The 14,246-nt window shown below is 29.8% G+C and overlaps 2 protein-coding genes across 14 annotated transcripts in view; one reads left to right on the top strand and one right to left on the bottom strand.

Moving 5' to 3' along the window:
• Window positions 1–2,756, bottom strand: part of LOC107452568 (uncharacterized) — a 54,659-nt gene extending 51,903 nt beyond the window's left edge. The window contains exon 1 of the mRNA XM_043046749.3: window positions 2,342–2,756. The gene's annotated coding sequence lies outside the window, so the exon portion shown is untranslated. The remainder of the gene's footprint in view (window positions 1–2,341) is intronic.
• A 3,503-nt stretch (window positions 2,757–6,259) lies between these two features.
• Window positions 6,260–14,246, top strand: part of LOC107452551 (uncharacterized) — a 90,500-nt gene continuing 82,513 nt past the window's right edge. For 11 of the 13 annotated variants that reach the window (XM_071177478.2, XM_043046746.3, XM_043046744.3 and 8 more), the window contains exons 1-2: window positions 6,295–6,634; window positions 9,696–9,734. In XM_071177478.2, the coding sequence (XP_071033579.1) occupies window positions 9,710–9,734 (25 nt within the window). In that variant the 5' untranslated portion in view covers window positions 6,295–6,634; window positions 9,696–9,709. Of the gene's footprint in view, window positions 6,635–9,147; window positions 9,345–9,695; window positions 9,735–14,246 lie in introns of those variants that run through there. The other 2 variants (XM_043046741.3, XM_043046742.3) reach the window with 2 other exon arrangements.

Genomic DNA, 14,246 nt, shown 5'->3' on the forward strand with positions numbered 1-14,246 from the left:
TTTTCAAATCCTAGTCCCAGCGGAAAACTACTACCAACACTTTCTACGAGGTGATATTTCTGTATTGTTATGTCTAGCGCCATCTACAATCACTAAGTCACCAAATGGATTTTAATCTTGCACTTTTTAAAAAAAAAATTTGCATGAGTTTGCGGCTCAGATGGCTAATAATCAATGCATTTCCAATTGGCCTCCTTCTGTTATGATTTTTTAAGTTTCTCGTGGGTCACTGGACACAAATCGCCAAGACTTGTAACTATTTTAACGTTGATTGTGATGTAGAAATCTACCCTTCCACAAAACACCAAAAACTTTGTAAGATATTATTTTAAAAGATTATTATTATCAAAAAAATACCTTTTTTTAAAATCGTCAGCACTTTAATTCTTGGAGTCATTATTTTCATTTTGATAAACATAGAATAATGACTTACACTTCTTTTTTATCTGCATATTTTTGCATATATTCTGCTATTATGTTTAAAAATAAATTAAATAAAAAATAGTGAAAAATAATAAGTAAAAATGTTGGCGGAGTTCAACTATTCATTTTACTACTATTTGACTTCGCTCGGTTAACCGTAAAGTACAGAATTGTCTTAACTTTAAAAAAAACTTTTTTTTAAAGATTTTTAGCAACACTCTTTTCAATACAGCCTGCAATTAGTCCTGAAACAATTGTCCTGTCCTTCCTTTGTTTGGATACAACTTTATACTAAATTCTGACAGTGGTGGGAAAAACTTCACTATTTTGTAGTTTACTACACCTTGTAATTAACTACAAATTACTTTCAAAATGTAACTACTCTACTAGTTTAAGAAGATGAAGGGTGTTAGAGAACTTAATTTACACCAAAGTTCAAAAGGGTTTTGAATAAATAAAAAAATGCCATGAATTAAACATGAGGGATTATTAAAAAATATTTATTCATGTTTACATGGGTCAGTTTGTTATTCTAAGACATTTTTTTTTTCAAATTTGTTCATTTAACCTTCAAATTTTTATAATTTAATGTTTAATTGAACAAATGCTATAAAAATTATCAAATATCTGCTGTTCAGTTAAGTGTTTAATGCTCTTTTATTTCTTCTAAGAAATTAAGCACATCAAAAATATGTTCCCTTCTTTTGAAAAAAATCAATGTTTCAGGTACATTTGTCAAACAGGGACCCAAAGTGATAAATTACATATCTGTCATTAGTAAATGTTAATTTCAATATCAGTTATGCATGGTTCTAAATACATAATTCTTGTTAATGCTCTGCCGCAGCCACAAAAGCATTTTCATTGTATCCATTGATGAACCTGCGAAGATTTTTATCCATCACATTTGAAAAATTAGTTGTGTTAGAACCTTGTTTCTAAACTTAACTTATATTAAAAGAATATACCATGCACCACAACAAACTACTTTCTTTTACTCGTACTACCCACTACAATGCTTTCTTTAAGTAGCACATTACACTACAAACTGTAAAAAAGGTAGCAACTACAGCAGTTTTACTACTTGTAGTAAGCTACTTCCAACCACTGATTCTAGGGGTGGTTGAGATGAATACTGACACTTAGGTTACAGTACCAGTACAGGCTGTGTGGTTTAAAATATTTCTATGGGCACGTTGAGTAGAAAAGTAAAAATTTACAAAACTGTTCATTGCAATTTATCCACTGTAAAATTATGACTATCAGGTATCAAAAAGACAAGTTAATAATTGAAAAGAGATCAGAAAAAGTTATGCTTAGCTGTGTGGTTTAAAATATTTCTATGGGCATGTTGAGTAAAAAAGTAAAAATTAACAAAACTGTTCATTGCGATTTATCCACTGTAAAATTATGACAATCGGGTATCAAAAGGACAAGTTAATAATTAAAAAGAGATCAGAAAAAGTTATGCTACTTTTTATCAAGAATTTTTTTAATCTAAAGAAGTCGGGCAAGGAAATATACAATTGGGAGGTAAAATATAAATACACAATTCTTTTTTATAAATTACAATATGCATTGAATTAATTATTAGTCTGATAATATAGTATTCTGGCTTCTCGATTAGGTCTAAATTAATTGACAACTTAATATAACTAGGCATCTTGTTTATCCGGTATTTAACAAGAAATTCGCGTTTTGATATAAGAAATTCATAACCATGTCACAATTTAATGAATGAGAATCAGTAAACTTTTATTATTAGAATTTTACTTAAATTTTATTGTGATTTTAAAAGGTGTAGATGTCTAGCATATTCTGCTTCTTTTTGTAGCTAAAAGCCATATGTATATTTAAATACCAAGAATAATGTAAAAATCAATAAGACCATAGCCAAATATTAAAACTTGACACCTACCTAGAAAAACTATCTGAAGCACCATACATTTTTCAAATGAGGAGATATCAAATTGAAAATTCTTTATAATAGAAACGATTTTAACGATAACGAAATTAAGCTATGAAAATTGAACTCGTTCTTCCCTATGCTATACAACTCTTCTTGTCATATCATCAACACTCTATTTCTCTGAATTTACCTGAAGGCACTCAAATCCAATCGATAAAATGGCAATGAACTTACAGATTCAGCGTCGCATGACAGAATACTTCCTTACCTAGCAGAAGAAAAATAAAACCTGAAAGATACTTTCGCATTCAAAAAGGTAGTTTTTACTGTGTTGCTTGTAGCCTTTAAACTTTTTCATGATAGAGAACAGTATCCCTTGGCAACCGTAAAAAATTTTAACCACAACAACCGAACTCTATCCAGTGGCGGTTCTTTTTGGAGCATGCTCCAGGAGCATGATTTTCAATCAAATTTCTTAAATATGCAAAAACTATTAATTCATTTCATTCAATATAAATAAAGTTCAATTCTTTGGTGAAAATAAAAGAAAAATTAAGATCATTAAATACGTGTACAATGACTTAAGAGTAGAATGGCATGTGAATGGCAACGTGAATGGCATGCCGAGTGAACGGTACTGAGGATTTCTATATCTATCTCTGACAGACGTTAATTTATTTGACTTTTTTTATTAAAAATTGACTGCTGGTGTGTTGCCATAAGGAGAGAGTTCTGCTCTACGCCACCTGCGTGTGGAGAGTCATAGAGGAAGGAAATACGTTAGTTTCTCTCTTGATTTTCATATAGATTAAAATCTTTTATGTTCGAAAACTAAATAGAACTGAAAACTACATTAAACATAGTCCTAAAGAAAAGCATCATGGAAATTTTAAAAAATATTTTGATTAAGTGAAAAGGAAAAATATTAAGAAGGGGGAAAGAGGAGGAGTGGGAAGGGAGGAGGGTCAAAGGCATGAAACCGGTCTCTCCCCAGATGGCGTATTCGAGCGTTGCGATCACCAATAAATCAAACTTAAATGCTGATCGCGCAAAGCTTGGTAAGAAAACGAATATGTTGCTAGACCATATTTTTTATGCGATCTACCCCATCGCAATTATTAAGAAAAAAATTTGAAAAAGAAAGAAAATGTTCTTGTGCATTCATACATTTAATTTCTAACATGCAGAATTTCATATAATAGTAAGGGAACGAGTTTTAAAGAAATCCCTACATAGTTAAGCAATTAGCAATACTGATTTCCATCAATTAATATTTAATAATATAAAGTGAGTTTGAATTACTTCATTTTATTTAACTCAAATAAACTAGATTCATGATTAAAACTTGTAGCTGGGAATTTTTTATTTTGCTTAAGCTGGCCAGTGTCCTCAACAATCTAAAAAACTGGCATTGAATTTTTATATGATTATTTGAAAGCTAGGCTTGCTTTATCTTTCCAAATTAATATTCTTAGAACAAAGATCCCTCGCATGAATTCTCTAAAATAATGTTTTTTTAAAGGATTAAGAGGAGGGTTTTCAAAAATTCTTTTACAAATTTGACGACCAGTTTCTTATACTTTTGACGACGCTGGTCACATAAATGTTACCTATAATTTCTAAATAAATTTCAGTGCGTACCTTTCAAATTTGCGAAAGTACATAAGCCTTGTGAAATATATCGGAAATTCAAATAACATTCAAAAAGTAACATTTTAATAAAACCAAGAGTTCAAGTAATTTTGAAGCAAAAAGTTACAACCTAATCTCATTTACTTAATTTCTCTGCTTTTGGGAATCATTTAATTCTTATAATATTTTTTTTTAAAAAATACAACACTTGACAAAAAATTTAAAAGTGAGATTGTCCTGTGGCAAAATTCGTTATTTATTATAGAGGTTTTTAAGAAATTAGAAAAGCTATTCGAACTAACAATTCTTTGCGCTATCAAAGGTACTCTCACTTAACCGTGATTCTCAACCTAGATGCTACACAGAAATGACATCACCCTTAGCAACACCCTGGTTTAGGTGAACGCAATTTTCAGACGTTAATTAAAAAATATATAGTCGTCAAATTAACGTAATATTATAAAAATAGGTTTTCGGTAATTATCAAAATTCATCAAAACTAGTTATCAAAATTATCAATTTCAAGAAAAGATTATTTCCCAATTCCCAAGCATGACGGAAAATATTTTTATAAGTTTAATTTTGCTTACAAGAAAAGTGTGTATCTGTGAATCAGCATTTAAACGAAATTAATTTTGAATTAATGAGTGTGATTGATAGGGTAACGATTTTCGTCTAACGGTTTAAAGTTTTAGTGCATTTACTTATAAAATCTTTTACCTTATTTTAATTCGTAGCACAACAGTTATGCTCTCCGTCTTCCAGCTGAGGGTGGTTTCAAATCCCAGCTGATGCATTTGATTTTTATTTCTAGATTTCTGATCAAACAAACCCAGAGCTAGAGGTTAAAATTCATCGTAAGTCTTCCGGGTTGCTACTTCCGATTGATTTTTACTCCTAAACTTGAAAAATCGCGACTTCCAATATTTTTATACTAATCGTGTTTGCAATATAATGCATTATTTCGATTTAAATTTTAACGGAGCAAACAACAAATGAATTTGGAAGACTTTGCAAGCATGCTATGATACAACCCAAAAAATATCAAATTGTGATATTTTACACATATATAGCTAAATAAGGGATAACACTCAAAACATGGCGAAACTTGAACTTTATATTTTGATATTAGTTTTTTAAAATTTCTTTTAGGCTCACAACCAGTTACAATTTGTAAATTACAGAAAACTCTTATGAATGGTAAAATTACGCGTAACTTTAATCACAAATTACAGTAATGAAACTTCCTAGAATATTAAGTCAGTGCGCACATCGCCTCGTGAGCATAGCATAAGCGGAGGAATACACCGAAAGTTTTCTAAATTTTTCCAGTTTTAGGAAGCTTGTGGGGAATTTATTATCGACGATGTCAACCTTCATTCATCAAAAGGTACCTCAAGATAGTATCAAGTTAACATGTCTTACATACTTAGTGATTCGGCATTTAATATTTATAGTGGTAGTTACGCCACATTACTCCCCTTCTAGAATTTTATCTGTGATAAAATTCGATGAATGAATACCACTGGTTGATTCGTGCTGTTTATTTATTTTTATCATTTTTGCCATTATATATTTTTTCTTCATTTTTTTTTGTTTATAGTATTTCGCTCATTTTTTTTCTCTGTTTATTACAGGGAGACTTTATTTACTTCATCGGATCTTTTCATTTTTTAAGCAAATCAACTGTTTTAATGTGGATCATCCATCAATGTTGGCAAGTTCTTATCACGTCCGCAGGTCACCATTTGTGGGGAATTAATTATCGATGATGTCAACCTTCATTTATCAAAAGGTTCCTCACGAATGAATCAAGTTAACATGTCTTATATACTAGTGATTCGGTATTTAATATTTATAGTGGTAGTTACGCCACAAGCTTGTTATTGTTTACATTCAGTCAACTATTCGCGATCACAACGTTCGAATACACCCTCTGGGGTGAACACCGGTTCCATGACTGGATCGTTCCTTCCTCTCCTCCTCTTCTGAGTTATATAGGAATACGCTACGATATTTTCCTCTTTCATAACATTTTCCGGATTGAATTGTTAAAAATATAAAAATATATTTTTTTAATTTCCATGATGCTTTCTTTTAGAGCTATGTTCAATATAGTTTTCAGTTTCAAACAGTTTTCAAACTTAAAAGTTTTTGATCTATTTAAAAATTACGAGAGATACTAGCGTACTTCTTACTTCTATAAGACTCTACTAGCTCGTGTAAAGTGTTGCCATAGGTATAGAGGCCTGCTCTACGCCACCTATCACCCATTTCGTTCCCCACTTTCAGATATATTTGTAAAACATAGTACGCGCACCAGTTCTGCGCATGATCACTAATTTCCAAGCAAATACTATCACTTACCGTAAACGTTGGAAAGTATTTATTTATTTCATGGAAGTTTCTAGTGGGCAATGTCTTTCCATGTGAAATCAAAAAAACATTGCGGATTGAAAATGAACGATCTCACGGAGATACAGTAAAAAAGTTATCTCCTAGGTCATGAAAATGGTTTCAGGCCATAGAACTTCTTCAGTTAATTTATGTTGTTTTTTCTAGTGATAAATGTTAAATAGATAAGTTATTGTCTAGTGAAGTGAAAATGGCGTCAATAGAGAATTAATATTACTTTTTAATAAGTTTAAACATCTTCCTAAGATACACAAAGTAAGCATCTATTTAATAAATTTAGCTTCTGACGTTTAATTGACCTCTCTTTACCTGTCAAGTCGTGCCTTCATAACATGTCAGCTGGTGTAGTACTGCATCCTCTTGTGTGTGGGATAAACGTAAATTGTTATTTAGAGATATACGCTAATGATTGCTACAATTTTATATGATGTTACTATTCTATACTCAACTTACCTTTCAAATGTTTTGAATGTTAACTCTCTTATGATTTATTTAAATTATATTGTTCGTTAATGCGTAGTATACCCGGTGGTAATCAACGATGCAAAGCTTTTGTTTACATTTTTTGCTTAGTTTCAAAATGTTTCAGATGCATACTTAATTTTAATATTATCGTTATATAATATAAGAATTGAATAATGATATAGTTCAATCATTATTTGAAATGCATTATTTGCTGATGCAAAAACATTTATGTGCTGATTGTTTACAATGTGTCAAACAAACATGTATTTGACACTTTTAGAGGCAAATATTTTATTTACTGAACTTAATAGAGTTAGTTTAATTTTGTTTTACTTGTGCTGTTTCCCGAAATATATTTGAAATTTACCATTGTTTAATTTAGTTAATTGTGGAACATTAAGCAATAACTGATTGTATATCACTATCTATGTTTCTTACTGTATAATATGCCATTATGTTTGTTTTAAACTCGTACTTTTGCCTTTTTTTTTAAAAAAATAGTTTTGGAGATCAATCTGATCAGTTTTGCAATTAAAAAAAGAGGCTTATTGAAAATCTGTATCTATTCTATGGTTCAGGGCAGTTAAATATGTACGATTATTGTTCACTTGTGCAATTTTCTTTTGAAATTATCTTAAACAAGGATTAGCTCGATAGAGCATTCTGGTTTTTGATCTTTTACAATTCTTATTGTTAATTTTGGTTAAAAAAGGAATTTAATTGCAATTAGTATTTTAATTGTAATCCTTTTGAAAATCTTCATTAAATTTGTGTTCTTCATGATTCAAAGAGGCTTGATAATGTTGACAAAACTTGCACCAAATTTGTCAATTAAGTTAGATTACATTAGACAAAATTAATTAGTTTAAATGTAGTATTAAGTACCAGTAAATTCAAATTAAAGTTCAAGGGTGATATTAGGTATTTTATATATTTTATTTCAAATAATTCAGAATAAGGGTGCTCAACCTTTTTTGAGTGCAGGGCAACTTGCACAGTAGGTAGATTATAATAAAATATATTAGTAAGTTCTTGATAGTGTGCTAATACAGGAAAGCCAATAACATTGCAAATAATGTGATAACTCTCAGTTACTTCATTAACCATAATAATTTTAACTTTTAAAATGTTTAATTTTAAATCAAACAAACATAATACGCAGTGCCAATGGAAGATGTTCTCGAGCCTCGCTGGTGTAGTCTCACTGTTGAAACTTGGTTTTTGCACTTTTATTTACAATTTTTCTGCCAGAAAATCATATTTCAGAGAATCATTTTCGAACCCCAGTCTGAAACCTAAAAATGCAAATGCTATACATTTACTTAAATTCATAAGTATGAATAAAAGTACATTAAATCATTAATTAAAGTAGTCATTTGCTTTCATAAACTGAAAATAAATATTTAACATTCTAAATAAAAAGAAAATGTAATTCTCTTAATAAAAAAAGTTTAACTAAGCAAACCGGCACTGGGGCAAAAGTACCTATATAATGTTATATAGGTATTTTTTCCAAACCTATATATTATACCTATTATGTATACCTATATAATGTTAGATAGGTATTTTATTATGTTATCTAGGTAATTAATATAATGTACAGTGCCTCCCACACCAGATGGATTGCTTTGCATGGAGAGGAGAACCGTGAAAACCTTTAACAGTTATACAGCATTAAGGGGATTCTAAGATATGATTGTGATCCATCTGCCACTAAGGATATTTTAAGTGAACACTATAATCAGTGTGAGGCAGAAGCAGAATCTGTATTGATCAGCCACCTCTGGGATTAGAACCTGGGGCACCTGAGCCACACTTCGACTACACATATATGTATATATATATAGTTAAAAAAAAGGAAATGAATAATTTTGAGAACATTAAATTTAGGTCTTGTTCGGCGTCCCATAATCCAGTGCTCTGGGCGATCGCCCATCTTTTTTGCAGACCCTGATAATATGTTTATGTATGAGTGACATGTCATTCCAGTATTGTAGATTTTAGATACTGCAGTTCCTTAAGATCAAAGACTTTCAAACTTATTGGTCAAGCAAATGCTTTAAAAAAGAGTTCTTATTTAAATTATGAATGTTTTACCTCATAATCCATCTATTAATATGCACATTTATAATTATTCTTTCTATTGGAAAATAAAACTAAGAATTTCGAAACAATATTTGAACAGTAAAAGTTTTTAATTTGGATTGATCAAATGGCTGCATCAACAAAAAGCAATGATGTAATATGATATTGAGAAGTATTCTAATTTTCTCTTTAATCTTTTAGCAAAGAGAAGTAATGAATATATTTTTAGTTTGGTTATATATTTTTAAGTTAAATTAAATGCCAAGTATTCATAAATTAATTATCATCTGTGAATTTATCTATTTTAGGATTGGTTATAGTTCTGCCGACGCGCTGTATTTTATTTCTTACTGGAGAATTACACGTTCCCTGAGACTCATAATAACTTTTTTTTTATGTTTGACTGGTTAGATTGGTAAGCAGAATCGCTGTATATATAAGATCAAACAATTTATTATTGTTTATCGTGTTTATCATTGTTTGTTTTGTGCAGCAGTAATTTCTACTTCAATGCCATACATAGTTCAGCAACTTAAAAGTGCTTTAATGATGCATTAACAGAATGCTTTCTTTGAATATCAGAAATATGAAATAGGGCTTCTATATTTTAAGTTATATTATAAAGATATTGTGGATCATTTAGAAAGAAAAAAAATTTGCTTCTAGATATAATCTCATTCTTATTTTTTAGACTAAATTTATTTTTATTTCTATTGCTTAAAAACAATTCTTAGAAATTAATGGATTTTTTTCTTCTTTGTCATAGATTCTGTAACCAAAATGGCTGCCAAGTTCCCTGAGCAAAGTAATTATATTATATTTTGATATTTGAATGTTTGTTTTCTTTAGTCATTAACAGTTTTTAATTGGTAAAATTCTTGTATACATTACAACTTACGGTGCAATTTTGAAAAATGTTGGTAACTCTGAAATGATGCATTGATGCTAAATTATTGCCAATGACGTTTATTACAATTGTTGCTCAGAATTGGCGTTGGCGAAAATAAGGGAAATTGTAACCTGAGAATAGCAAACATATATAGAGCAAATGTTTACCAGACAATGTCACACTAAAAGAGCAATGCTAAAATGTAACTAATAAAAGAATAAATGTATATTACACAGGTAGATCGCATATTAAGATAACATCAAACTATTCTTTCACTAAACATGTTTTGATATGTTTCTGTTAGAAGTTTTATAAAAATATAGTGATATAGGAAGCAAAACTATTATTAAACTACACTAAACAGGCATAAAAGAAAGATACAACACTAAACACATTGAAGTTACTAACTTTTAATATGTGTATCCAAAACTAAACTCAGTGGCACAACACTAAACACATTGAAGTTACTAACTTTTAATATGTGTATCTAAAACTAAACTCAGTGGCGTGGCAGCCCATAGAAGACCAAGGCCTACTGTGCCCATCTCAGTTTTCTTGACCTTGGGCTCTGGGGTGCAGGAGCAGATGTTCTGGTCAGGTGGTCAGCCGAACGCAGAGCCCCCAGTGTTTAGTTCCCAAGCATGCTTGGTACTCATTTATCGACCCATTGAAGGAATGAAAGGCTGAGTCAACCTTGCCCCTTCCGAGGATCGAACCCATGACCTGTGGTATGGGAGCTAATAGGTGTATTACATTTATTTTCTTCAAAATATCTGAAAGAAAATTATACCACTTTTTAGCAATTGCTCAGGAATAAAAAATTTATCCGACATAATATTAAATCTTTTCATGTACAACCACACTTATTATGCACATACAATATTCTATTCAAAATAACACCTACCATAGCATTCATTACATAGGAAAAATTAATTCAATCCTAAAACTAAAATTTGGCAATTAAATTTCTGCATAAAATATTGCTTGGACAAAATAAAACATCCATTATGTCAGTAGTCTTCTCCCATTTGCAGAAATAGAAATCAGTCATATACATCAACATAATGTCAAATATCCATTTCCAGTACGAAATACAATCTCCTTATTTTTTGAATCTGCACAATTAGAAAAGAGTCATTAAAAAAATTAATGTCTAGACAAATCTTCAACTATTGGTTACAAACCGTATCAATCTTCCAAACATTGCCAATTTTGCCAAATCTACTATGTAACGTATACTAGGATTAAGCCTTTTAATTTTAGATTCATATTATGTTCCTAAACAAACATACAAGTTCATTAATCAGTTCATATTTTGAGGATAAAATTTTTTCAAAAAATATTGGAGCTCGTATCATATATATATATATATATATATATATATATATATATATATATATATATATATATATATATATATATATATATATATATATATATATATAATATAAAGATTATCTGGAATAAATTATTTTTAAGATTAGTTCATCTTAAAACAACGGGCATAAAAATACTGTGTTTTTGTATTATGAAGAAAGTTCAGTATATTACATAATGTAATCTTATATTATACACCGTTATATAATTCACACTAAATATAACATGCTTTATTATCCAAACGAAAAAGATTGTCATAACGTGAGGTCAGTATATTGTAAGTACACAAAATTATTATATATATTTACTCTTAAATACTAGACTTATTTTGATGAAAACATATTTTACCTGAAAAAGTATTATAAAAATGATAGAATAATTGGCAACAGAGTATCTCTATGTCAATGAAGAATAACTATTATTTAATATAATTTGTAAAATAAAATTTTCAAATGACATTTTTTAGCATTATTCATTAATTTTAGCCAATCTTTCTAGATTCTTAATTTTTCCTTCATGAAAACAAATATGTGAAATTGAAGCATTTTTAGAATTACATCACTACTTTTTATTATTGCAACTTTTTTATTATTTATAGTGTGTTCACAGAAAAGATAGACTAATAGTAATCAGATTGATTGCCAAAATCTCGATCTAGTTAGCTACATTTGAGGATTTTTTCTGTGTTTTTTATTTTTGCAGACTTATGATAGAAACGAATTACAGAGTAGTTATTTTGTTTGCTATAAATGCATGATTGATAGAGAATACTATGAAACTCTAAATTTCTAATATACTAAAAATAGAATTTCTATTTTAAAGTATTCATGCAATTGTAAACCACTTACTTGCAAACTTATTAATTTTATATTATTATGCTTGCTATGATATAAAAAAATAACAAAATGATAGTGTAAAATTCAGCCGTAAATTTTTACATTATTAGCTGATACAGCAACATGTTAAAGGTAAGATAAAAATATTATTAGTAAATTTAAATATAAATAACAATAACCAATTTATTTATAAATGTAAATAATTGATTTAAGCAAAAAGTTGTAAGATAAAGTACTTATCTTAACATCGAATGAACATGACAAATCACTGTTAGAAGCTACATTGATAACGATTAAATCTATAGTATTTTCAATTGGGTAATCTAATTCCCACATATGATTTTCTATTTGTTTCACTATTTCTATGTAATTATTCCCCTCTGTTGGTCCAACACCATTAAATTTTTTTCACAATCCTTCTGCATCACCAACTAAAAGTTTTGTTCTCTATAACTACAAAAAAAAATTTCTTATGCCCAACTCGATTTGAATAAGTTCGCAATGATATGGTAGTAATCTTAAAATTGATTTGTTATGACTTATAGCAATTTCGTCCACATCAAATTTATTTTGTTTGTTTTCTTTCACCATAGCCAGTAAGTCTGCCTTTAACTGCCGTTCACAAAAAATATTTTTAGCTTTAATTCTGTCTATGATTTGTTCTTTTCACCAAGTTATATCCAGAAGCTTTTCTTTTCTTTAATGGCATGGTGCATTACTCATAACTATAACAGCATCTTGTTCAAAAGGGGAAGAATGCCATCGAACCACTTCTCAAAACAAGCTGAATCTATATCTTCATAGTAATCTTTGTTTTTATTTGATTTAAAAATTAGGCCTTCTTTTAAAAATCCTGCATCTCTACCTATAATTATAATGATCGGTCATTTGCCTTTACCAAATGGAGCTTTCCTACCTGTAGAAAGAGCAGATAAAAGTATTTCTTTAGATATTGTTACAGTTGTATATGTCCATACTTTAAAAATTGCATGACTTGCATTTAATCACGTTTCATCCATATGTATCTTATGTCTTTGCTGTCTCATTGTTTTCATTGGTCAAAGGAGTTTTCTCCTTCATAAAATAATTTTTTCCCTTTCTACTAGTGCACTGTTTGTACCTCAGGCACACTGTCTTGGCTTTTCTCTTTGGTGAATGGCTCCTTTATTTTTAAATTCATAAATCATATTAAAAGCAGAAGCTTAATACATTCCAGTTGCATGAGCTACACGCTCGTCTGCCTCCGATATCGAGATGCCAGGAAATGGTTCCAATTCAACTCAATAACTGTTTAAAACAATTTCTTTTTCAGTTTTCTTCAAGTGTGGTTTTTTCGTGTGCTTTTTAACAGAACTAAACACTGAATTGTTTTCGTTCTCCATCATTGTATGAGTAAAAAAGGTAATAAATATTCACCGCCTATTTAGCACCTCGGGATTGACCCTGATAAGTGATATATTTTCTTGTTTACACCTTGTCTATCTTTTCGCTGAACGGACTATAATAATTTGTTTATTGATATGAATCTTCCATCCAATTCCTTCAAATTCTTTAACTACGCTTTGCGTTTCTAAGCCAATATCAGCACTTGTCAAAGTTACTACGCTACTTAGAAAACAGGGAAAAGTCGGGGAATTTTGAAATAGTCTAAAAAAAATCAGGGAATTTGAGATGGTGGCAACTGCCAAACTTGTGACATTTATGTTTAAGATAAAACACATTTCCTACTCAAAAATTTCGTTTTCACCCCTATTTGGCAAGTAGCCAAATTTCACAAAACCATAGTATGCTGTGGTTAACCATGTATGTGATTGAAAAATTATAAATGAAGCAAGGAAGAAAATGAAAAATGCATATATATACAGGGTGTGGCAAAAAAAACCTGGATTAATCATTTTTGAGATAACTTTATTAATATAACTAGCCGCTAAAGGCGGCCAGCTGTCCGCCACGCTAACGGTTTTCACAAATAAAGTTTTTTAAAACATAGCAGGAAATCTGAAAATTAGTGGATAATTAAAGTGTTCCTGTCCTGCAATTTTGTCTTCATATCCAGTTCTGTTGCAGATGTGTTATAGCTCTTGAGGATGTTTGAAGATGTAACTTTGGTATGGTAACATAAGGCCTATGGTAACCTAACCTATAATATAACTATCAGGTGGAGACTTGTTTTTTTTTTATTTAAAAAAAAGGCCTCAGAAATTGTAAAAGCATA

Source organism: Parasteatoda tepidariorum, chromosome 2 (assembly GCF_982258835.1).
Source record: "Parasteatoda tepidariorum strain Cologne lab strain chromosome 2, Ptep-v5.0, whole genome shotgun sequence".
In the NCBI taxonomy this organism is placed as follows: Eukaryota; Metazoa; Arthropoda; class Arachnida; order Araneae; family Theridiidae; genus Parasteatoda; species Parasteatoda tepidariorum.